The 27517-nt window shown below is 39.5% G+C and overlaps 2 protein-coding genes across 2 annotated transcripts in view; one reads left to right on the top strand and one right to left on the bottom strand.

Moving 5' to 3' along the window:
- LOC307035529 (uncharacterized protein) overlaps window positions 1–21198 on the top strand; it is a 91720-nt gene extending 70522 nt beyond the window's left edge. The window contains exon 8 of the mRNA XM_079674998.1: window positions 18441–21198. Within this exon, the coding sequence (XP_079531124.1) occupies window positions 18441–18472 (32 nt within the window). The 3' untranslated portion in view covers window positions 18473–21198. The remainder of the gene's footprint in view (window positions 1–18440) is intronic.
- The window catches only part of LOC307035527 (uncharacterized protein), an 80562-nt gene extending 53512 nt beyond the window's left edge, over window positions 1–27050 (bottom strand). Inside the window, exons 1-2 of the mRNA XM_079674992.1 lie at window positions 25956–27050; window positions 25446–25561 (exon numbers count right to left, since the gene is read on the bottom strand). Of these exons, the coding sequence (XP_079531118.1) occupies window positions 25446–25466 (21 nt within the window). The 5' untranslated portion in view covers window positions 25467–25561; window positions 25956–27050. The remainder of the gene's footprint in view (window positions 1–25445; window positions 25562–25955) is intronic.
- Between the last annotated feature and the right edge of the window lie 467 nt (window positions 27051–27517).

Here is a 27517-nt window from a genome sequence, read left to right as displayed (position 1 = left end):
TGCTGAAATGTAATGTGTAAGAAGAAAGTGAAGAATTTAGATTGAAATGATACATGAACACTGGGGGCTTGAATGTGTGATGAGAGAAGAAAAGAAAGTAAAAAGGCTTGGAAAAGCAGCAGAATATTTGAACTGCAAACTTTTGAACTAAGTTGATGGCGAATGATCTGTCGCCATGCCAACGGCATTTGATAATAATAATAATAATAATAGATTTAATTTGTTAGCACTTTTACAGGTGCTCAAAGACGCTTTACAGATAATAGTGAAGAAAAAAAGAAAAGAGAAGAAAGGAACAACAAATAAATATATAGTTAAAGTTAAAGTCAAATAATACAAAAACAATCACACATGAAAAGCCAGATTGAAGACGTGAGTTTTTGATGACATCCCATAATACGCTCAGATGCGTTTACGGCTGCATCGTTACCAAACCTGTGATGTTTTGGGCCGTTTGGAGCATTTTCACTGAAGTTATGAGAAAAACCGTGTTTCATGGTGAGCATTGTGTTGCCATGGCAACGGCAATTGAAGAAATCTCAAAACTGTCCCGTAGATGTCTTCACGGCTGGACTGTTAGCACACATGTGAAGTTTGAGCACTTTTTGAACATTTTCATAGGAGTTATAGCAACATCGTCTTTTATGGCGAGGGATGCGTTTCCATGGAAACGGCATATGAAGACACCCCATAATTGACGTAGAGCTCTTGAGGGCAGGACCATTAACCATTATCTGAAGTGCTGTTTAATGGCGAGGGATGCGTTGCCATAGTAACACCACATTACGTAACATCAGATTTGATGTAGAGCTGTGTTAACCATTATCTGAATTCTGCTGCTCAGGGGCCTCATTTATAAAGCCTTGCGTAGGGACAAAGCAAATAAATACGCACCAACACTTTCCGATTAATAAAAGACTGCGTACCGGCATGGACTTGCGTACGGCACATCCTACGCCGGTTTCCCTTTATAAATCACAATCAACTCGAAATGCGGCAAAGCTTTTGCGGGCTTCACGTAACGCCCATATTTGCCTATAAATAGTCAAAGAAACGCCCATTCATTCATTCATTTTGACTGACTGCGTGAAGAAGATCGCAGGAAATTATGACAGAACAGCTAAAAAAGACATCTCACACCGTGTCAGATTTTGGTTATTTTGGGGAGGTCGAGATAAATCATATTGTTTGGTGGATGCAGTTTGAACCAGAGTAGCAGCATGGAGGTCGGATCGTCACCAAAATAAATAAATAAGTGGTCCGAAAAAAGTTAATGACAAAAATAATCCACATAGCCTTCCTCAGGCAGTGTGTTTGTACCGGGGACAGGAGACACCCCCTTGATGAGAAACTGTTAGAAATGATCGGGGAATAAGCCATTAAAACAGTAAAAACACGTTCAGTTTCCTCTTGCTTTTTGTGTCTCCTGTTCACCAAAACATACCCATCTGTTATGGAAAAATAAAGTAATCCAAAAGTAATCTAAAAGTAATCTGATTACGTTACTTGTTTAAGACACGTAACTGTAACTGTATTCTGATTACTTTCAGAGCCATGTATTCTGTAATCAGTAATTGATTACATTTACAAAGTAACCCTCCCAACCCTGTGCGTACGCATGGGTCAGAGTTTGCGTGGAGGACCGCACATTTTCCCGTCAAGTTCATTTTTTATAAATCGCTAACAGTGCGTAGAAACTGGCTTACGCCATCTTCTGTGCATACGCACCATTTATAAATGAGGCCCCTGAGCCTGTCAGTTGGAGTTATGACATCATCGTGTTCCATGACACAGGTGTTTATATTTGAGCTAACGATGTATCCAGAGATCAAAGGTTTCCATGGTGACCTCTTACATGTGAACGTTTTGTTGAAGAACCGTAACAGATATCGGTGAAATTTCAAAGCGTGAAGCATGTCAAGGAACTTGAGCATCTGAAGTGTACTTTTTGTTGTACTTTCGGGTTAATAATGTGGCCTTTTTGGCAGTTTAACTAAAGTTGTGCGGCTGCTGTGGTGGGGAAAGATGAGGCTGAACTTATGGGGTTTAATGGAGACATGTTGACAGTTTTTGTCACTTCATGCCCTCAAGAGGCATTTTGTTTAATTATTTTGCTTAATTTTTTTTAATTGTTCAAGCTACGAGATGTTTTCCTACGTTTGTCATGACAAATTATGTCTCAGGAATGTAGGGTTTGGGAATTATGGCAGGTTTAAAAGAAAATATGAAGGCAAAATTAAATCTGTCCTCCACTCATGCACTCTAAAATCTGAAGGGGGCCTCTTTACCAAGGTTTGAACAATGTTTAATATCTCTAAAAGTATGTATCAGATTTAAAAGTTGTGTTACATGAATAATGTCAGAAAGATGTGTTACATTTTAAAGTTGGAATGAGGTTTCTGAGTGAAAGTATGAAGGAACAGTTAGCAGTTGAAATCGCATGAAGATGTTTCAAGTCTGAGGAGTTTCTCCATTGACTTCCATGTTAAAAATGTGATGAATTATGGGATATATCTCTTGAATTGTGAAAGTTATGAATGAGAAAAGTAATAGCCATCGATTCCCGACCGAGCTGAACGTTTTGATGTTTGAACGGAGTTTCTGCGATGTAGAATGTGGGAGCAGAAGAGGCGCAAAATAACCCGGCGGAATAAAAAAGAATTTCGTGCGTCGAAGAACAAGTAGTTGGAATGCTGTATCAGCATTCCCACTAAATGATAAAGAACAATGAAAAGGCACATTACATTATTTTATATTTTTATTTAGTTTTGGTCAACTTTAAATTAAGTATGTTTTGTGATGATCAGTGGGTAAAAATTACTTTCTGTTATTGATGGATAGCTAACAGCTGCTTTTAAACAGATCAAATTTTTGTATCCAGCGACTTGCCTTTTTACTTTAAGTAAGCAGCTGTGTAATAAGCCTATGGATGTATAAAGAGAACTGGATACATCCTTAGAGGTGTGGGACTGTTAATTCCTATGAAAGTTGCTCAGTGGCGCATTTAGCCAAAACGGCTGACACAAACACAAACAACAGACACATCTCTAATAAAAAGGACTAATAAAAAGTACAAGTAGAGCCTGCTCCGTCAAATCTCAAAATATTTCAAAAACATTTAAGAAGGAGAACACATCAGTCTGCTGGACCACTTTACGATCTGACTCAGAGAGTTTTTGCTCTTTAAAGTCAGGTTACCAAACCATAATATTAGTGAAAAATTATTTTCAAAATACCAAACAGATCATGCATTTTAGCCATTCCTCATTTCGCTCAATTTAACCTGTTAAGCCCCAAGGTCCCCGTCGGCGGGGACCCTGTTTTTTTTTTCAGGACACTGTGTCTCAGGGGATCTTAATATTTAAGAACCTATTAATGTGTTATACCAGATTAACGGAAATAATCTCAGCTAACTGACGATATAAACCATTCTTACCAAAACAAAACAAAAGTCTCATAAGAAGCATCTAAATGACCCCTTAGCGAAAAATGCTAACGGACATTGGCACAGAACTCAAGATAAAAGTACCCTTATTACTTATCGTAGCTGCACATACAAGATATCCAATTAAAGCTGAGGTTCCACTGATTATTTAGGTATATAGTATCATCACTGAGTGATCCGAACTTGCGACAGGGGAAGCAAAGACAGACATCACAACACGTACCTTTGCGTCGCTTCCAGGGAGATCGTCTCACCGTAGCTGTTAATCTGATCAAAAGACGTGTTCAATGACATTAAAACGAGAAAAAACGCAGGTGACTCGGTTAATCCTTAGGTTGATAAAGTTTCTGGGCAATAATTGGAATTATTTATAATCCATAATTCCATTTTTATGTAAAAATCGCAGAGCAAAAGTTAGCTGCTAATGGTAGCCACCAGAGTGGCTGCTGCTTCCGGTCTTGGTAATGCAGCAGTCTAACACACACACATGACCAAATAAGGACTATGTGGGAGGTCCCCTCGATTCCATTGGCTCTGACGGTTAGAAAGATATGTCACATGTCAAAATCCAGCAGGGGGAGCCAGAGATATGAAACATCCACCCAAATGGCCCCAGAAGAGTTTTTTTTTGCTAAATCTGTCTAAAAATGTCAAATATCACTTGTTTTGCATCAATCTTGATACAGGGTACTTATTATATGTTGTACTTTGGATTCCTAAAGCTTTTACTCTACTAACCCATCATGCAAGGTTAGTTTTCACTATAAGTACAAAATATATTTTGGACGGACACTATAATTTACAGTTTTTTACCATGTTCAATCTGAATTTTCTTTAAAATAAAAAACATCTATATTGAATCTGACTTTTCTACATCCAACTGACAGGTTTATCATTACTTTGAGAAAGAAGATTATTAATTTAACCCTTTTAGAAGGGAAGATATGGTCATTTGTTCTGGGAATGTCATTTTCGAGCCTGAAACCTGAAAAACAGGCTCGGGGTTTAACAGGTACACTGTCTTTGCATGGGCTGATTCTGTGAGAACAGCACCATCTACAGGCCTGGCATATGTACTACAGCGTCTCCAGTGCTTTCGAATGGCAATGTCCGTGGCTGTCTCCTCCTGATTGGTGGAGTTGGCCCAATAGCCGTAGCACCACTTCTGTGACGTCATAGAAGTGATCAAATCTGGATCAGTCTGTATCAGATCCGTTGCAGCCCCGTTTTTAGAGATGTGGGTATGGAGGAAAATAGAGAGGGTTGTGTTTTCTGACACTTGGTGAGTTCCCTGGAACACTGGGGACACATATTCATGTATAAAATACGTACAAAAGTGTATTTTGCATGATAGTTCAACTTTAAGTAGGTGACCGTGGCATCTTCCACTCCTCTGTGTGGCCTGTAAGCAAACTGCATGGGATCGAGTTCATGCTCAGTCTTCCTTAACATTTCTGCTCTGACTAGTTTTTCCAATGTCTTCATTAGAATTGATGTAAGTGCAACTGTTCTAAAAATCATTAAGAGTTTTGGGGCCTCTGGATTTGGGACAGGGACTACCACATCATCCTTCCAAACCTTTGACACGCTGTGTCTGTAAAGACATTAAAAATGTAGAGGAACACAGGGCTAAGATATTTTGCGCAAAGTAGTAAATGACCTCAGATGTTGTCAGGTCCATGACAACATCTGTCTACTAAATGGAAGGCCTTTTCCACTTCCCTCTGGTCTATATTAAAATGCTTATTGTCTTCAAGTTTAAGCTTCAGTTCAGATATATTATTATTGAAATCAAATGTGTCAAATCGAGAAAAAAAGTGATTTAGGGCATTTGCAAACTCAACATCTGAATTAAAGCCATCAAGAGTCACATGGCAGCTATTTTTTGTTTCCCGGAGGCCTGTTATGGTTTTCATGCTACTCCAGACTGAGCCAAGGTTGTTTGCACCCATTTTGTTTTGAAGTTCAGATTTAAAATTCTGTTTAGCTCTGAGAATTTATATTTTAAGTTCCCTGTTAGCATCATGCAGATCAGAGGCACTTACCTGTTTAAAAGCTTGTTTCTTTTTCTGAATGCTGGACTTAACACTAGAACCGCCAACAGGTACATTTTACCCGCAGCTGTTTTTTGATTGTATGTAACTTTTTTTCAATAACATTAAAGTGTCCCAGTCCGTGACTTTTCCTGAAAGTGTGTTATGTAGCACCCTCTATTGTTAACAATTGTCAATATGAAGTCAGATTGAAAAAATCGCCAAAAAACAAGCCATTTATAACTATATCTGCCAGCAGGTAATATTTACCTCATAGAAAATGCAGCGTAAACATGACGTGTTGCTATAGCAACGCCTTTTGTCTACTGCGGTTCCTTATAGATAGAGAGAGAGATTGAGAGAGAGAGAGAGAGAGAGAGAGAGAGAGATAGATAGATAGATAGATAGATAGATAGATATATTGATCGATGGATAGAGAGAGAGATAGACAGATAGATAGTTATAGATAGTGTAACATCTTGGAGAATACAAGATCTTGGACTACTGAGCTCACGTTGAGGACGTAATGCATGTGTGCAGGTTACGTGCCAGTTGAATAAAGATGGATACTCGGAATGAGAGAAGTAGTCCGCGTCGTCTGTTTATGTAGACAGTTATATGTCCATTGAACAGAACATTACAGATAGATCGATAGATAGATAGATGGAGAGATAGAGAGATTTGTACCTAAACAAAACAAGTCTAACACCAAGCGTTTAAATCAGCACTCTTAGCGATATTTTATACTTCATGTTATCTGCACAAACTATATCCTATGAAAAGCTGAGAGTCCACAGATTTTATTAGTATAAGTGTCATCCCTGTGCGATCAAAACTCACTGTTCTGTATGATAAATAAAAGAACATTGTACCTTGAAAATCAATAGCGGGTACATTTTACCCGTTGGCGGTTTTAGGTATACAGCGACCTCTGGCGGTTCTAGTGTTAACCGCCTTGGTCACCCATGGTTTGTTATTAGGGTATATTTTGACTTGCTTATACGGAATAATCATGTCTTTACAAAAGGCTGGATATGAGCACGTTACATCAACAAGTTCATCCAAGTCGGCACCGGCCTCGGTCGTTCAGGTCTCATGCTCGAAAATGACATTTCCACAACAAATGACAATTACTTCACTTCTAAAAGGGGTAAATTAATAATCTTTTTTCTCAAAGTAATGATAAACCTGTGAGTTGGATGTAGAAGAGTCAGAATCAATATAGATGTTTTTTATTTTAAAGAAAATTCAGATTGAAGTAAAAAAACTGCAAATGATAGTGTCCGTCCAAATTATGTTTTACTTATAGTGAAAACCACCCTTGGAGGATGGGTTAGTAGACTAAAAGCTTTAGGAATCCAAAGTACAACATATAATAAGTACCCTGTATCAAGATTGATGCAAAACAAGTGACATTTGACCTTTTTAGAGAGGTTTAGCAAAAAGAACTCTACCTCTGGGGTCATTTGGGTGGAAATGGGCGTTTTTGCCGTTTCTCTGGAACCCATTGGTCGATTTTGATGATTGACATCTCTTTTGAACCGTTAGAGCAAATATAATCGAAGGGGAATACACAGATGAGAAATGAGAGCTATGCGCACGCAGTTTGCCCAAAGCGAAACCTATCTTACGCTCTGAAATCTGAAAACTTAAAACTAGGTTTATTGCTGATGGATTATCAGAAATCATTTCTAAGTGACACAGACACATTGGATTAACCTATGGATTAACCTTCAGCAGCGTTTTTATTGTTTTAATGCCATTGAAGACAACTTTTGATCCGAATAACAGATAAAGTAAGAAATGTGCCGTTTTTGCTACCTAATGCCACGTGTTGTGATGTCTGTTTTTGTTTCTCATGTCGATTTTTGATCATGGAGTGATGATACTGATACCTATCGAATCTGTGTAATCTCACGATGCTAATCGATGGGTTGGATGTGCAGTTACGATAAGTAATAAGGGTGTTATACCGTGAGTTCTGTGCTAACGGCGTTAGCATTTTTTCGCTCAGGGCTAATTCAGAGGCTCAGCGTTAGTCTTGTGTTTTTTTTTTGCTAAAAATGGTTCATATCATCAGTTAGCTGAGTTTCTTCCCGTTACATGGATATGAAACATTCATAGTTTATTAAATCTTAAGAAGCCCTCACACACTGTTGCTTGCAGATGTTGTGGTTTCGGCCCCTTTGTCCGTGGGGCTTAAAAGGTTTTTAAACATATCCCAATCAGTGCAGTCATAACCAGAGATGGGGTCGTTACTAAAAAAAAGTAATGTATTACATATTACATATTACTTTAAAAAAAAAGTTATATATTACACTACTTTGTTACTCTCTTCATAAAGTTTGTTACTTTACTCGTTACTTTACTCGCAGGGCCGGCCCGCCCCTCCCTACAGGCAGATCACGCAGACTGCGACGCACTGTGTGCGTGCCACAGTTTTGCCTCTGCGAGACTCCACTTGCACCCCCAATTACTATTGCATTAAGGAAGACATAGCCTAACACAAGTCTTTCTTTTTATATGCTCTAAAATAGGCTACCAGCCTACCACAACAAGCTAACAGTCTGTGAAACGTAAAGACACTAATTAATGAAACCAGTTCAAGACGCATTATTCTTATTCTTATCATTCTTTATGAGCACATTAACGGTAAGGTACTGTATCTAATTACTTACTTATTTAGTATTCCAGAACTTAGTAACAGAGATGGTCAAACTAAAGTGGTAGAAACATGGCAGAAATCCTACAATGACGCGGGACATTGAACTGTTCACCCGTGAGAGGGCAATCAAGAAAAGAGAGCGAGCGGCCTCGTTGAGGGAGTTTACAGATGAAAAGACACAGATAGACAGAAGCACAATAACAACAAGTAGGCTATATTTAGGTGTTTTTTTGTAAATAACCGACGGTATCAAGAGGAAGTAAAGTCCCCTGGTTTGTCCCTTATACCCTAACTGCCATGAGACAACTCAAAATTAAGTTTCCAAAATCCGACACTGAGCTGGTCTTAACGCACCGGCAGATGACAGCGCTGACAAAGTGTGTTTCCCACAGCGAGATGCTACAATAGTAATTTTGGGCTTATCATGTCGATTCGGCCACAACAGAAAAAAGAAAAACAAACTCTTGCTCTCTCCAGAGGGGCAGGTCAGCCAAAAAGGCCAAACGGGCCGTTGCCCGGGCAACATTAGCCCTTACCTGTGCACGTCCCTGCAGCAGTGATGATGTAAATGTAATGTTGTGAATCGAGTGGCCTGTGTTCGTCGTCCATAACATACGCCTGCCCATACCATAACCCCACCACCACCATGTGCCACTCGATTCACAACATTACCCTAACCCTAACCATAATCCTAACCCTCACACCAGATACTGACTGGTTTTCTGACCCCCCCAGACCCCCCCAATAAAGCAAAAATGCACGTTTCAGAGTAGCCTTTTATTGTGGCCAGCGTAAGGCACACCTGTGCAATAATCATGCTGTCTAATCAGCATCTTGATATGCCACACCTGTGAGGTGGGATGGATTATCTCGGCAAAGGAGAAGTGCTCACTATCACAGATTTTTTCAGATTTGTGAACAATATTTGAGAGAAATGGTTATTTTGTGTATGTAGACATTTTTTCAGATCTTTGAGTTCGTCTCATGAAAAATGGGAGCAAAAACAAAAGTGTTGCATTTATATTTTTGTTCAGTGTATTAACCACAAAGTGTTTTCCTTTAAAATCATTGAAAAATCTGCTATGGAAACACAAATCACTTTGGCCCTCCGTTACTCCTTCCCTGCCTGCTTCTCCTCTCTCCCCCTTCCTTCAAACCATTACTGGGGCACAAACAGGCCATTATGCCCGACAGGCAGACAAGATTCCTCTCCCTCTCTCCCATACAGACACACACAGCTTCCTCTGCCTGTGAATGAAAGAGGAAGTGCAGAGGAGACTGAAGTGTAAAGAGTCCTCTGTCTCCTCCGTCTCACTCAGACAGGAGTGACACCACAGCCGACAACAACAACAACAACGACAGTGACAAGCACCGCTGCCGAATTATTCATGAGGGCTGAAGAACGCAACCGCAAAGGAGCTCAGTGTCTACAAATCTCACCCAGTCGGCAGCCTGTGTGTTTTCAAAGTCATCCCGTTCATGAGTTACAGCCCCTAAACTTGCACCCTCCAAGAGGAGATTTCCCTCTCAATGGCGCCCACCTGGTCTGAGAAAGGAAGGCAGTAAATTAAAGAGTCAACTATCAAAGTGCCTATTCTCCAACTTGGTTGAAAAGTTTGTAGGTTTTGACAAGTGGCGCTCTGTTGCAAAACAAGACAACTTTGTGTGACACCTGAGCTCATACAAAGCGGCGGGTAAAGACTGTGTGCTGCCGGGGGATGTGTTGCACATCCGCAATGAGGAGATAAAAAACTCTTTGTCTCAAGTCTTTTGAGTGTGACTGAGACTTTGTGAAAGTTTAGAAACAATACTTTTGCCCAGAAACAACATTTCATAAAGTGAAGACACATACAAAAAAACACTAGTTATATCTCATCTTTAAAAGACAACTGAAATACCCTCATTGTGAAACTGAATCAAATGATCTGTTATTGCTCACATTACAGGTTTGAAATGTTGTCTGTCGTCTACTTTTTTTTTTGGAAACAGAAGTGGCATGAGAGAGCGGAGCTAAGTTCAACCAAACTGTGTGTGTGTGTGTGTGTGTGTGTGTGTGTGTGTGTGTGTGTGTGTGTGTGTGTGTGTGTGTGTGTGTGTGTGTGTGTGTGTGTGTGTGTGTGTGTGTGTGTGTGTGTGTGTGTGTGTGTGATTAGTTATATTCTACATGCCCTTATTAATGCATAATCTAAAAGCTTGTTCTGTATATATCTGTTTGTATTCATTTAAAGCTCACCTATTATGCTTTATTTGAAAAATATATTGTAGGGTCATATCTATACAAAACATGTCTCTGAAGTGTTTTGCTCAAAATACCAAACAGATCACACATTGTAGCATGCCTCATACTCATTTCAGCCCTGTTACTAAAGTGCTGATTCTGGGTCTGGCCCTTTAAATATTTTTTAGAGATGTGGATACGGAGGAAAAGAGAGCTTGTTTTATTTTCCGACACACCAGGGACACATATTTATGTATAAAATACATACAAAACTGCATTTTGCATAATAGGCTACCATTAAATTAATTGATGGCTCATTATGAAAGTGTCAAAAGTAGGTTCATTTCTTCTAAACTTCTATACAATCTGACATTTGGAAAAAAAATGCAGGTTCAAGGGACTTTTGTATTTGCTTCACTTTATAGAAAAGGTGGTTTGCTGCTGGGTGTGAGACAGTGCACACTCAGACAGCCTTTGGGGTAATAATGAGGAATAAACCTATTTCTCAAAGCAGTCAGTGAAGTGAAAAGAGGACACGCCCGACCACACGTGCACAAGTGTAACAGTGTATGAAAACACATCCCAAAAAAAAAGAAGAAAAACAGAATTTTCAAATTTGAAAATGATGAACACTTTGGGAAAAGAAGCCGTTCCACTTCACAGATCACGCAGCAAACACACATATTGTGTAACACTAACAGCGCCCTGCTGAGCTGCCTTCAGCACACTTCCACCCTGTTTGCTGTTCCTACCATCCTGCCTCGTGGATCTCTTTGACTGAGCCATGAATACTGCATGTCTTTCCTGAAAGCACGGGGCTCTGTGGCAGTGTGCAGGTTCCTCTGCGGGTCACTGTGCCACAGCGTCTCCGCTCTATATTTACTCTCCATCAACCCTACTGTGTGAGCAGGGGTGACAGAGTGAGTGTTTGTGTTTGTATGCAGGAAGGTGATGCATGTGTGTATAAGCGTGTGTATGCGCATATTTATGTGAGTATATGGTGTGAGTGGGGGGTGGAGGCACACAAGCATAGAGATTGTTTGTGTGCACTGAAAGTGTATCTTTGTGCTTATAGTTGTGTTTATGGCTGTTATATGAACCTGGGGATTTGACTGCTTGTGTTGGAGGTGAAATCATACTCTTCTCCTGGTAATGTCACATGTTTGCCTGCACGGACAAATGCTCAGACTGCATGGAGAATGTATTCAGTGTACCAGAAGAATCATGATTTCTCCGACTGGGCAAGGGGTGGGGGAAGGGTGTGTGTGTGTGTGTGTGTGTGTGTGTGTGTGTGTGTGTGTGTGTGTGTGTGTGTGTGTGTGTGTGTGTGTGTGTGTGTGTGTGTGTGTGTGTGTGTGTGTGTGTGTGTGTGTGTGTGTGTGTGTGTGTGTGTGTGTGTGTGTGTGTGTGTGTGTGTGTGTGTGTGTGTGTGTGTTTGTGTGTGTGTGTGTGTGTGTGTGTGTGTGTGTGTGTGTGTGTGTGTGTGTGTGTGTGTACATGTGAGAGAGACAAAGATGACCAAACACTAGCTACAGACAATATGTGCGCCACATTTCCCATTTCCTTGATAAGGGGGGGCTGCAGCTCTTTCAGTGATAATAGCAGGGAATGCAGACAATGGCGAAGGTGATTCAATAAACAACCCAGATGCTTCAATCGGAGACAGAAGACACACACACACACTGTCACACACACACACACACACACACACACACACACACACACACACACACACACACACACACACACACACACACACACACACACACACACGCACACGCACACACACACACACACACGCACACACACACACACACACAAACACAGTATAGGTGCACAATGAAAACCTCCTTTGCAGAACTTGACATATGGCGCACACAATTTCCCTCTCAATTTCAGATCCAACTCCCATAGACGTACTTGCACGCTGGCTAATTGCCCCCCCCCCCTCCTTTCTCCTCCTGCTTCTCTTTCCTCATATCCCCATCTCTTTATCCCCCCCCCCTCTCCCAATTCACTCCTCTTTCTGAAAGTCATCTGCTCGCTAAGCAGTAAGCAACATCGTGGGTCGCTTGCAGAAATGAGAGTATACAAATGATTTGTGGCACAGGCCCCCCACTGGCGCCAGGCTAGATGGCTGTGAGGAGGAAGAAGGGGGGGCATCGGGGGTCCTGGGTGTGGGGGATAATGTCACTTTCACCTTGTGTTTCTCTAGCAGGCCCATGATGATCATTTTTTCCCATTTTCATCGCAAATTTGTTTCGGGCAAGGGCTAGCGGGGAAGAGAGAGAGCAGGAGGGAGAGGTTGTGGGTGAGAGCGAGTCCCCTCTGCTTTGCTGAGTGGAGGGAGGGGGGGTAAACAAGAGAGAAAAGAGAGGAGGGTATATGTAAGGGGGGATGGAGCAAAGAGGAGAGAGGTGGTGGGCGCATCTGCACAGTGACCTTTTTCTGATCCAATCTCACTGATGAATCCTAATGAAGGATTTAATAAAATCACAGTTACAATCTGTCTCTGCATCAAAGCGTGCAATCCAATTCAAAACACAGACCCATCTACATTTCCAATATTGTTGCAAACCCATCAACCCCACCAAGCCCTTCCCTGAAAAATAAGTGGGCACACTTTTGGTTGTGTGTGTGTGTGTGTGTGTGTGTGTGTGTGTGTGTGTGTGTGTGTGTGTGTGTGTGTGTGTGTGTGTGTGTGTGTGTGTGTGTGTGTGTGTGTGTGTGTGTGTGTGTGTGTGTGTGTGTGTGTGTGTGTGTGTGTGTGTGTGTGTGTGTGTGTGTGTGTGTGTGTGTGTGTGTGTGTGTGTGTGTGTGTGTGTGTGTGTGTGTGTGTGTGTGTGTGTGTGTGTGTGTGTGTGTGTGAGGGACACTGAAATTGGCCAGGCTGCAGAGTGAGCGGCTGGCACATTTGTTCCAGCTGTAGCCTAATGTCACAACTCGTCATATCCATTTGGTCTTCTAATGAGGCTAAAGTCAACAAGGTGCAGCATACATGAGTGGAATCTCTGCTGCCGCTCTGCGCTACATCAACACACAGGAGAGGAAGAGAGGGCAAAACACAGAGGAGAGAGCGGGAAATCATTTCAAACTTGATAATGTACACACACACTCTTCACATTTTTATATTGCGCTGACATTTCCCTGAAATGGAAAGGGCACACCAGTTACACTGTCAGAAAGCTTGAGAGCATAAACAAGACGGATGGATGGATCAATGCAGCCGTTTGAATGTGGGTAAGTTGATGCAGTGAAGTGAAGGAGAGGGCCGACTGCTGGGAAGCAAAACACTAAGAAAAACTCTGTAAATACTTTGCAACAGGGACATCTGCTGGTGAAGTTACAATAACAATACTCCTTCACAGCATTAAGCATGGGCCACACGGGCCACAACAGCAAACATGTGGACATCATGAAAAAGGGTTGCACATTCCCCCTATGTACTTCAGCAAGACAAACAATCAGATGGGCTATCCACTGATTAACAATTAAATGATACAAAAGTATCATACAACCTGTGAAAACGTTCTGGAGGAGCTATCTTAATCTGGGGGGGAAAACACGCTGATTATATAATTGGGGTTATTCAGTTTGTGCTTTAAGACAACTCGTTTTGGTTAACAGCTGCACACTAAGGACTTAAAGAATGTCTTCATTGTGACCTAATTCTAACTTATTTCCTGTCGTATACATCGGAAAAACCATCTTATAAAGGGTTTCTACACAGCAAATTGAGAAGAGTTAATATTTTGGTGTTGGTGAAATTTAATCAAGAGTAGAGTTAAATATACTCCTGATAGAGTTAAATCCCTTATATTTAACTCTCATTTGAAAAATAGTTGGAGTTAAAAACGAGTGTCAAAACGAAATATCTATAAATCAAATCTGTAAGCGTAGTACATTAACTCTGAACGTTTAACTCTTAACTCCAAACCCAATACCTTAAGTGTAAATTAACGTATCACCACGCTCCCATCGTCGTAGCACTGAAGCCACTTCAAACCAGAGTCTGCCGTGACGGCTGACTGCTCCCTGACATTGTTCGGTAAGTAAATTAAAATCATTTCTGTTAATGTTGTGTTTTGTTATTGGTATTTCTCTTTTATGTCTCTGTCTAAAAGTGAGACACCGTAATCCTCACGTTATCGTTATCCTGTAACTTTATACGTATGTTCCTTGCCACCCGTCAATAACCAGTGATAATTCTGGTTACATTGGCTTATTCCATTAGTTCACTAAAACTTCCGTTTTCATGACAAACGTGTGATAGACTATTTTCCTGTTGAGCTGTGCTATAAAACAGGCGAGTCTCCAGATTGTACTGTTAAGGCTGTACAAAGGCGTGGAATTAAATGCACGATGCAGAGACAAACAAAGTTTCAAAATAAAGTGTTCTAATGTAATCAGGTACAACACACTGAATACATAAAGTAACAAAACAAACACTCAATAAACTGTCTAACCTATACTATCAAAAAACTACTTACTTAACCTAACTCTCTATGGACGATAACTCTAAGGACAATGACAAAATATCTTAACGCTGGAATGTTTGGAACACACAAGACAATCTGGCAAAGAGACAGGGGAAGACGAGAACTACGTATATATACTTGACAGACAACACCAGGTGAAGAGAATTTAGACAATCACAACAGCGGGAAAACAGACAAGGCAGGAAACGTACTTTAGACACATGAGGGTAGACAAGACTATCAAAATAAAACAGGAACCTATCTAAACACAGAACATAAAACCTAAACTAGGGAAGAATCTTTAGCAGAGCCGTCTACGCACAACAATCAGTCCATAGCCAGGGTAAAATGAACTAAACTGTAGTTATCTCACCAAAAGTAAATGACTTGAGAAAAATAAATAATGTAAAGATGTAAAGCAAAATTATATATTATAGTATAAATGTGCTGCAAAATGAAAATAAATAGCAAAAGAGTGTTTTCATTTCCTGCATCTGAGTGTGCAGAGGAAAATGTAAACAAGAAGCACACTGTTCAGGGTGTGCGCTGTAGGTGTAAGAAGAAAATAAGATGATATTGCTTTAACAATACATTTTAAAATGGTATTGCTGGTATGTTAAGATATCTTTGTGACCTTGTATAAACCCTATGCCCCGTCTTACACCCTGAGACCATCAGAGGCATCACTGCTGGTCGTAAAAACCTGCCTGAGGAGATCAGGGTTGCAAAATCTGTCTGCTCAATTACTGTAGGTCAATGTTGAATTATTTGTTTCATTTATTCTTAATCTATGTATTGTATGGTAATAATGAATTAAAAAAACGTAATGTATTGAACACATTCCGAAACAAAGCAGATAAGACAGAACTAGACTCAGACATAATACTAATTATTATTGAAACCTTTTGCGCTGTTGCTGCAAAATGGAAACTTTGTTGATTATCTATTCCAACTGGCCACTGGATTCAGATAATTAATATAAGTTGAAGTTCAATTACAGTTTTAAATATAGTTTAACATTCTTTATTAAACTGTTTCAAATTATTTCTCGTATCAACCAATTAGTCTCCATAAGACATTACTACAATTCTAATAGTTGTTAAACAACTGACAGGTTTTCTGAAACCGAGCTTATGAACAACAGAGTAAAGGTCGCTGGTTAAGCCAGGATCAATATATTTGTTGAGGTTTTTTATTGTGTGCATAATAAATGTGTTAAATGAATTGAGCAATTTCTTTAAGTATAATGTTGCAATCTCTTTAAGATCAGTAATTGCATCTCGAAGACAGATGTTGTTTTCCAAGAGCCTCTCTTTCACACTCCCACACAATAAATCATGAGACTTCCAAATCCTAACAGACAGAGATCAGTATCACTTTGTGTTACGAGCCAAATCCATGAAGGGGTTCTACTTGGCCCAACTTCAATACCATGAAGAGAGTATTAACCCAGCTCAAGCTAAATGTCAAATGTCTTTAATTAATGTACAAGTGTTTTGATTTCTTCAAAAAATTCCAGTCTAGTTTCCTTCAAGTTCAGTCTACGCTACGAATTGTTTCTCATAAACATTCCCACTGCTGTCCCAGATGTTGTAAACCTTGGGCAGACACACACACACACACACACCACACACACACACCACACACACACACACACACACACACACACACACACACACACACACACACACACACACACACACACACACACACACACACACACACACACACACACACACACACACACACACACACACACACACACACACACACACACACACACACACACACACACACACACACACACACTTTGGATGAGTATTCGCCTTATCCACTTTGTAGATTGTTGCCTACTTTAGAGTTATTAGTAATTCAAGATTAATTATTAAATTAACTGTGGTACATAAGATAAAATAAATAAAACTTTGACTTGATAATTTTGTTCACAACATTAGACCTGTCCTCTAATCTCTACTAGAATAAGATAAGTGTGCATGTTTGGGTGTTTTCACACTGTAATTTACCTAATCTTGTTATCCTTTTCGTTGCAGGGCTTGGAAAATTGTGTATTGATTAGATTATTATCCGTGCAAGTCAAATTTTGAATGACTTTAGTTATATTGTTAATGTTAATTTGACTTCAACCCATAAGTCATTATTTAAATTAACTCAACATTTCACATGATGATGGATTAGTGTTCCACATTTTTCCCACTAATTTGTTTTACAATTAGGCCAATGGTAAAGAGAGACATTGATGACCTTGTGTCCCTTTGTTAGTACATGGTTCGATTTTGTCTATGGCCTTGGACGGCTTCACTAAAAGTCACCCAGTTCTGCCCTGCTACAGTCCGGCTGAGTGCAGTCGCAGAGATGCTATGGCTGCTCTACATGCAATGACATTAATGGTCTGGTCCGAGAATGGACACCATTTCCTGCTCCCAGAGAGAATGACGCTCCTCAAACTGAACATTACACAGCCGTTGATACTGTGGGATCAGCTTTGAACACTTGGAAGCCTCCCTGTCACACCAGCACCAACCCAACGGCTTCACTTGGGGCATTTGGTTCAGAAATATGACTCTCGTTACCACAGATTGTGTTGTTTGTTTTTTAAGGCTATTCATACTGCTATGCAGAGGATGGCTGTAAATTGGCAAGCTGTTAAAAGCCCCTACTATTTTTAGTATAGGCCTAATGTCAGGGGCCTCTTACTGTCTAATTCTGCATGTATTCACATTATATGAACAATGTTTCCACCTGGTAAAACTAGAGGCTGCACGGTACTCGGGCTACAATACAACCATTCTGTTCTGCTCTGACGATTCAATTTATAGATTCTACATCAAAACAGTTCGTTTTTATTGTTTCCAATGATAACGTCACCTTAAGTGGAGGACTGCATACCTGTTTTCAAATGTAAGGTTTTGAGTTTGTTTGACATCTCTCAGTAAAGACACCCTCAGACACCCACTATCATTCATGCTATGCCATCAGTAGTAACTCAGATGTTAAGGGGATGAAGCTTTTCCTCCCAAATCAGATATGCTTTGTCTTTCAACAAAGGTATACATTTCCTGCATAATATGTGTTTCTCACAATAGTTTTTTTGTAAGCTGCGCACAGGTGATACTGGGTCTTCTCGATTGATAGATTATAGACGATACCATGTTTAAATGGACTCCTAAATTATTATTACATATGTGACATATGTAAGAAAAGGGAGGGGAGAGTCAATTATATTGAGTAATTGATTTCATATTGGAACATTTATTTCTCAAACCTATGTTTTATGGAAGAAGGAATGTATTTCTGAAAACTAATATTTTATCAAAAGGTAAATGGTGAATTAATATAACATTTAGAATCATTGAGAAGGGGTTATATACACAGGGACTAGCTCACCTTTAACTTAAAATAACATTTCTCTGCTTTGGACTGATGAGTATATGATTCTTGCATGTTAAATGACTAACACAAACCTTACATTTATGCATGTGCATGTGTCAGGAAGGCTCCCAAATAATTCTGAGGGGCCTATCCTATTTTTGTAATTAAATGATAATGTGCTAATCCATTAACTTGAGTTGTCTTCACTCAGGAAAACAACCCTATCAGGTGTTAACCCAATAACTAGGACAGCCCTGAAGGCCAAGGGTCAGAGAGAGAGGGTCACACTCTCCGGCTGCAGAGGGCGCCCCCAGCCACGGGCAAGGAAGCACGAGGTCGTTCGAGATGAGAGGATTCTACTCTTCAACTTTCTGAGGAGATGGGATGCTTCACTTCAACTTTCTGAGGAGATGTGATGCTTCTTCACCTTTCTGCTGAGAGGGGGTTCTTCCCTTCATCTTTCTGCTCGGTGGGCTCTAGCAGACAACCCTGCAGGACGAGCGAGGGCTTCAGAGGCTTCTATAATACAAGGTTCCATGTTTCTTGGAGGAGTTTGATGTCTTCCTAACCTCTCCTAGCACGGGGGGACACCTGGATGCGCCACTTGGAATACGCAGTTGCACTACTCTCAAGCAGATAGCAGAAGGAATGCAGGCAGATGAGCCTCCATTTCACTGGGGGGATCAGCTACAGTGCTCACTGAATGAGCCACACAAAAGCAGAGCAATTGGGGGGAGGGGGGGTTGAAATATGGCGCTCTGATGAAGAAGACTTTGAGCCAATCAGCACCTCAGTGCTAATCTACAGTATCAGGATGCCTTTACACACCAGACACTCTGTGTCATAAAGAGAGGAGAACGCGTCAGGAGGACATGTTCTTCCAGATCTCGTACAAAGATAATATTTGAATTGAATGACCAGATGTTTACAGATGTACAATTAATGATTGTTTTTATATTTCCAATTACCAGACATATGTTAAATAGTGGTGATACATTTATTTTGTCGGATCAGATTACACTTTCAAACTAAACAAAATAAATAAATTGATATTTTCAGATTATGAGGTATTGAATAATAAGATATTTCTAATATTATAACAGATAATGTTAATATCCTTAATTGTATAGCAATCAGGCTTAGCAACACTACTCTTCGATGTATTACCCATGCACAGACAGACCTAAAATGATGTTTCAAGTTTTAAGAATGTGTAATCCTTCCTTTCCAGGTTTTTACAAAGTCTTCGAATATTTGCCTAACGGCCCGTCCACACTACAGCTTCAACAGCTTCAAAAACGGTTTCCAACGCGTCTGCCCATTCACTTTGAATAGGGTGACGTCACATTGCCTCGCTTTTTGCCGAACTGAATTGTGGGTAGCAGAGCGGCGCTTTCCTGGCGTTTCAGGCTGCAAAAGTTGAACAATGTTCAACTTCTGAAGCCGGAGACGCCGGAGTAGCCAGCGTCAGCCAATCAAATCCCGTTTATGCAAATCTGACAGTTCAAGCGCTAGCCAATCAAACCGAGGGCAAGCTAGGAGAGTCAGACCGCAGTTCATTTCCTCATATTCCAAACGAGAAATTACAGTAGCAAATCACCCGGTTCTTTATGACCAGAACTATTTACTGGGATACAAACCGGAGGAACCAGGCATGGAGGGAGGTGGCAGAGACAGTGGGTGAAACTGGTAGGTTTTTCGCCTGTTTGGGGAGTTTATATATATATATAGATATATATATATATATATATATATATATATATAGATATTGCTCGCATAAAATCCCCAGGGTTTTTTGCTTTGTATGCCGGGGGCGGGACATTCATGTGATTGGTTGTTGGTCGCGGTGCTCGAATAAAATCCCCAAGCTTCAGACACGCCCAGCTCCAAGCTTTTTTTGAAGCTATAGTGTGGACGGGCCGTAACTTTTCCTTTTCAGATTGTTAAACATTTTGAAAATTGTTTGATTTTCCCTTCAGATTTTGAAATGACATAATGATTGATAGTTGAAGTAATGTAATTATGCCATAGTCTTTTGACTTAATATGTAATGAAGTAAACGTAAAGTAATCCTAAAATTGAAGACACTGCAATTTTGCAGATTACAGATTGATCAAATCAGAACTGTGAATCACAAACTTAGCTGGATCTCTTATGGTCCTGAGTTTAAAATGCTTTTGTCTAGTGATTGCCTTGAAGTAAATCTTTAAACTGCAAGCTGGTTCTGATTTTATAGTTTGATAAGTGAGATCAACTAATGAGTAAATGTTAAAACATATTATTTTAAAGTAGATGTTTTTGCTATTATGCATCTGTGTTTTGTGTGTGTTCATTATTGTGCTTTTGACAACAGATTATCCAAACATTGATGTGAGATGATTTTTCTATTGTGATTGTCTGTATCAATCATTGTGGTTGGATGTTTCAATCGTATTCTACTCTGTGATTTAATTGATGTACGTTGAGACCACACTCAAATCTGAAGACGCCTATTGATTTAAGTATTGACCAAATTATTATTTGACTAATGTTTTAAGGTTATCATAAATGATAAAAAGAAAGGAACTGTAAGGGAATATTCCTGTCTTACTCCTAAGTGTCAAAGAATAATTATTCCTTACTCCTAAGATATTTAATCTTATTCTGTGTGTTGACATTTACGACCATCCCTGCTTCTAATCTCCCGTAAGGAATGTGTTAATGCAGTCGTATGTTGATACTAGGTTTTATGGCCTGACCTGGTGGGCACAGGGGGGGTTTTACGACTGTGAGAACGCTGGCTTTCTAAGCTCCACAGATGTGAGAGACATCTCCTGTGTCTGCAGATGTTTACGCCCATCCCCAATATGTGGATTTGACTCTCTGTAAACTAGTTAAAAGGTCTATCGAGAGATAGGCTGAGCAGAATTGACATGACAACCCACCCGTGCAGTCAGAACCTTCTGCTGCTGTGACTTGTGATATGAATTCTCCGGCTGTTGACTTGTAATAAACATCATTTTTTCAAAATCAAAGCTCCAACTCTCCTCGTGTCTCTCTGAGTCCTGACTCTCCATTGCTGCAGAAGTTTCCCTTACATATCCCTGTCCTCAAATAGTTTTTCCATTTGCACCCCCTCACCAGGAAGAGTGAAGGCTCAGCTACACATCAGAGCCCGTGGAGGGTATCTCAGCAGGGTGTTTGCTTGGAAACAAGGAAACATATGCCTCTCTGGTTGAAGACGAACTCACAACACCACCCTGCTGCCCGGAGCAGACCCCCCCCCTACATCTGCACACCGTCTTAATGAATAACATAACTCCATCTGCACTGCATTCACAAAAACACGGGATGAAAGCCACGTTATAGATCAGTGGTACCTCTGAGGAATGGGTGCATTGATTGGATATGAGATCTAATGTGTGACTGCTGCCTGCATCTGAACAGCTGTAATTCCTCTCTGATTAGACTTCAGATTGCAATTACTTTGTGTATCGACAACACATGTTAATGAGACTGTTTGTGCCAGAATTCGACATGAACTGCATATATGGTTTAATATGGATGTTTAGGTGGTGAATATTGTGTGTGTGTGTGTGTGTGTGTGTGTGTGTGTGTGTGTGTGTGTGTGTGTGTGTGTGTCCAGAAGTCCTGAGTTGATCAGAGAGGAGCGACAGCTGTGCTACAAATCAGAGCCCATTTACTGGTGACAGAGTCATTAAAGCCTGCTCATCTCATAAAACACAATGCACATGGTCAAATACCATTCACTCCATTCACGCTCATAACTCAGTCCAATGGGCACACATGCTAACACACACACAGGCACATGCACACACACACACACACACCCAGATGCACATGCAAACACAAAACCTCTAGCAAAGCTAAACCAAGTGTGTCATTTGGAATTACTATAGGGGGCAGCTTCCTATGTGTGTGTGTTGTTTGTGAATCTATAATAAGCAGGGTGATAACGACACAGAGGTAAAGATGGGTATTTGCTAAAAGCACAGTGGCAGTAAAAACACTTTGTCCAAGGTTTGTTTATTACGATAAGTGCACGCCATAAGACACATACTATATCCTCTCTTCTTTTTCTTATACTGTATAGCACAAATACACTGACTACATGCAGATTCATGTAAATATACTGCATGGATAAAATAAATGCAAATCAACTATTGGCTTTTCCTTTCATGCACAGACCTGTGCTACATTTCTTTACAGCCATACTATAATTTCTCCTACAACAACCTCTCTCCTGTATATAATGGTTTTCTTGCATCTGTAAAAACACCAGTGCATACTAATTGAAAGTATATATAATACGTTGTTCACATTGTAGTAGGCACGCTGTCAAAAAAATACACTGACTTTAATCTGTATTTTAATAGTGTGTATTCAATGGAGATACTCGATGTATACAACTTTGAATGATATGGATATTTCTAATGTTTTATATTATTGTAATTTGTGTGCAATGACTTGTTTACATGCTGCTGTGACAAAATAATTTCCAAAATTGGGACCAATAAAAGTATATCAGAAAGAAAGAAAGAAAGAAACTGGTTTATTACCAAGTAGGTTAACACATGAGAGGAATTTTTCATCGCATATATGGCGCATATGGCATACAGTATATGGCATATATGGCATATGGCACAGTTAAAGAACATCAATTGTAAGAAAAGAAACAAAAATGTAAACATTATTAAAACAATATAGAGCAATATTTACATGAAATATAGATATACCTAAAACATAAACAACAACCACAAAATGTTTGTAAAAATAATAGAATCAAATCAAATATCAGCAGTATTGGTATGAAAAGTGGACAGCCGTGCAGATATTAAAAGAGGTTGCTTTGTGCAATTTGGGAGGGTTTTGCAGGAATGACTGTGATAGCTATTGTTAGAAATTAAAATCAATGTTGATATGGCGTAATTTGAATTAAATACACTATTTGATTTAAATCAGTTTTATTCTGAAAAACCGGAAGTTCTCACTATTAGCTTAACACTTTTATTCTGAAGGTTCGTCACTTCCGGTTAGCATTTAGCATCTGGCGGAATCATACGATTTCAAACCTTGAACCAAGGTGAAATGACATGTGATGTTGTACACTGAGCACACTGGGATTAGCACTAATTTATTGACGCTGAATAATGTTTATTAGGGAATGTTTAAATAACCACAGACACCAGAATGATGTAATTTAGCAACAGAAAAAGGCAGGAATTGCATTGGACGCGCCCCCCGACGACGCCGGCCAATAGGAGAAGACCTCAGATGACAACAGGAAGAGCAAGCCAAGAATTGATCTCTTCTACCCCCTGACCTGTACTGACCGGTCGTTGGATGTGGAGAGCGCCTCCACTCGCACATTTCATTTTGTACACCACCGCATCTTTTGTGTAATTAAATGCTGTTCACTTTTATAAGCTTCCCTTGAATCTTTTCAGTCTCTCCTGCCTTCAGGGTTCTAGAATTGCTTTCACTATTCTATAAAGAAGTAAAAGTAGAATCTATTTATTGCTGCTCAAAGTAATGCAAAAATATATGTATACCATTGCAGGATATAGAATCAGATAATTACTTCAAACCTAATAACAATACTTCAAGAAGGGAAAGCAGAGAACACGCTGTTGAATGGTGCAGAAGGGCAGCGTGGGGCAGCTTCCCCTTCACACAGTCACACACCGCGCTACAAAGTGCTATCTGAAGATGAATGTGCCATAGGCGGGCATTGGGGGGTTAAAGGGGCCATGTGTGAGTTCACAGAAACCCCTGGGCTGAGGCGCTGCGGCAACACGGTGAGAGAAAAATGTGTGTAATAGTGACCAACGCGTGTTTAATGATCCACAAAAAAAACGATATTTTAAAATGTTAAATATGGGTACACATCTTAGTATTCACAAACAAACGTATTCAGCCAATCAAATAAATGTAAAAACTATTTACAAATAAACACATCCTAATAAATGTCAGTATACTGTTCATTCCAACTCAAGGCGCATTAGTAAAAAAACATTTGCCTACGTAATACTACCTTTGCAATAAAATATCTCAACATATTATTGACATTTTGTGGTATTTATCTAGTGTGCATACCGTCAGTCAGTCACATACCACATCTGCAAAAGTAGAAAAAGTACTCAGATCTTAAGTAAAAGTAAAAGTACTTATACTTAATTGTAAAATACTGTTACAAGTAAAAGCCTGGCATGCAAAATCAGACCTTAGTAAAAGTAAAAAATATACTCACATTTTGAAAGTAAAAGTAACATTTGTGTGGGCCCATTTAAAATCATATATATAAAATAATAGATTAGGATTTTTGATGCATTCATGTCAGCAACACAGCTTGCACAAGTGGAAAATAAGTTTAAGTTATTTTCAATACTACTGCTGGATATCTTAACCTATATTTAAATGTCAATGTTTATTTATTAGTTTATTCATATTTTATATTTGCTCATAACCTAAATCTAGAAAGTAACTAACTCAAGATGTTAGATAAATGCAGTGACGTAACGTACATTGTTGGCATCTAAAAAGTATTCGATTAAAAGCGTGAAATCAAAATACTCATGTAAAGTATTAGTATCTCAAAAATGCAATTGAGTACAGTACTTGAGTAAGTGTTCATTACATTCATCCACTGCACATCCAGATAGATCATATTAGTATGTGTTTAGTTTTGAGAGTGATTTCACATCCTCTTATCCACATATGCATGTTGTATTTTGGAGCTAGTGGAAAATGAGGGTGTCCATCCATTAATTTGTATTATCTCTCAGAAACACATCATCAGCATTTATCATATACATCTGACATTATTCCCTTTTTTAGTACAGGATGTGCCACAACCAACACGAGTTTACTGTGGCTTTTATTACTATAGTCCAGTAAGCAATGACTGTAGAGTAAGTTTGCTCATATACACACCACAAGTGTCACTGAGGTCACTCCGGGGTGCACACAACAGGGGATTATGCTGCACTCTGGAGAGTTGGTCTTTTTCTGTCATCTAAGTAGATAAACACAAAGTGTTCTGATTACACCGTGCAACTACTTTGGTGGGGAAGACCACAAGTTCCAGGTGAAGCATATAGGACTTATTCATGTAGACGTATCTGTATATTGCATTTCAACAATGATATGGCAGTGTATGATAGTCAGATGTTAAGAGGAGCACACAGATTCCCTCATAGTAAAACATTGGTCCTACCTTTCTCAGAGAATGCACCATCCTTCATGGCCTGGTCACAGTCAGAGAGTGGCAGCACAGCTGTGGATGACCCATTGACCTTGAGATGAAAAATGTGGCTATACATCACCATATGCCTGAAAAGGCAAAATAGGAAATATCACAGTTTATTTTATCGTCAGGGACAGTGTAGCTATTTTTCTGACAGTAGTAATTACATTTCTCTAGTTGTGTCGTTGTATGAGGTCCTCAGCATTTAAAAGGGTTGTTTACTCATATCATAAAAACAATGCTAACATGTGACTATAATGTAGATGAACAAAGTATTAATTTAAAACGAGTAAAACCATGTATTTAGAATTCATAAACAGGATTAAAACATTAATAAGCTGGTTTATAACTTACTATAATGCATGTATCTGCCTATAATTAATACATATTTAAAGAGTGCTTTTCATTCAAAAGGAGGATTAAAAGTAGCTTTACTTTAGTATAAAGTTCACACAGTTGACTTAAAAAAGAAACTCTTACCTCTTCTCACAAACGCTTTGAATAAACTCCCAATTAAAAGTTAGAAACTGACTTAACTTGAAACAATTTCTGTGCAAAAACGTATAGGTTCAACTCCCCAAAGGTTCTGAACTGGAAAAAAGCTGTACAGCACAACAGACTTCAACACAAATTCAAAGATGTTCTTAAAGAATGCTGTTGCAGTGGTTTGGACGACGAGAAAAAGAGAAAAAGTCACAATGCTTTCCATTCAGGGTTGAGAGGGAGAACACAAGGGGGTTACACAAACCAAAATATAGCTGGGGGCTCAAACTCCAGTGAGCATATGCCACGAGAAAACACATCATACACGTATTTACTGTCTTCAGTGCACACTAGAACAGCAAGCGTGGCATTCAAATTAGGTTTGAAGTAGAAACAAGATCACATTTGCATTAAAACAGATACTTAGTAAATACCTAAGGAAGTAAAGACTCAAAACTAAGGAATGAAAAAAGTAACCGTATGGTTAGACAGAAAAAAAAAGTAAACAGTGCCCCGAGCCACTCCAGTAGTCCCACACACACTTCCCCTTTGTCCTGCCCTGTGACTGCGTATCTCCCCCCAGCCGACTACTTTCACACCATGGCTCTCCTCAGAGAGACAACCACACCAAAAGCATCGCAGTGGCAAAAAGTCACAAGATGCGCTTGAGGCAAGATTAAAAGATTCTCTCTCAAAAAAAGAAAGGCATATCCCGGAAATTGTTTGAATAGAGCTATTGTCCATTCTTAAGAGCAAGAGATCCACAACTAACATTTTGTTCCCAGTATGTAAAAATACTACAGTTGTACAGTGAGTAACCCAAGTAAAAACTCTCACCTGGGTTTCGTCAGTTGAAGTTTGTTTGACGCTGGAGGAGGAGAACACAGGTGGGGAATTACAGTGATTTCCCTTAACAAACAGACACAGGAGAGCACCTGCAATTTAAATACACGCTGGCATGTAAAACTAAAATCAGGTCGACAAAAACTTCATTTGCATGCATTTGAATAGGGCAAAGGGACCTCAAAATGTTCTGTGTAAGTCACCTGGGTTCATTGGATCAAATAAACAATGATGGAAATATAGTGACTTAGTTCATTGAATGTGATCTGTTGATTTCACTTCGTGGCTACACATGATTCAGACTGTGATGCCTTCTGTGCTGTCAGCTTTCTGTTGTTCAACTCACTTTACAGTAAACAGGAGCTGGTTCAACTGGTTTCATTTTGAACCAAAGCTCTCTCATTGTAGAAGAAAATGCCTGCCCTAGTGTGGACAGAGGATGTAAGTGCAGCATCTGGAGATCAAGAGAAGAAGCGTTATATCAACTATCCTATGATAATAATAATAATAATAACAATAATAATAATATATATATATAATAATATCAAAGCTTTGTTTATATAGAAGAGTAAAATGCTACTTCGTACTCAAATATTACCATATTATCTAATAATGTCATATAATACATCATACATGGAAGCGATTCTTCTGCAGAATTACTATTTTAAAAAGTATATTTTGCTGATAATATTTATGTAATTTTGCCTTTACTTAAG

This window comes from Notothenia rossii (genome assembly GCF_949606895.1).
Source record: "Notothenia rossii genome assembly, chromosome: 4".
Classification (NCBI taxonomy): domain Eukaryota; kingdom Metazoa; phylum Chordata; class Actinopteri; order Perciformes; family Nototheniidae; genus Notothenia; species Notothenia rossii.
The sequence above is the reverse complement of the archived record's forward strand: the minus strand, read 5'-3'. Positions and strand labels throughout refer to the sequence as shown.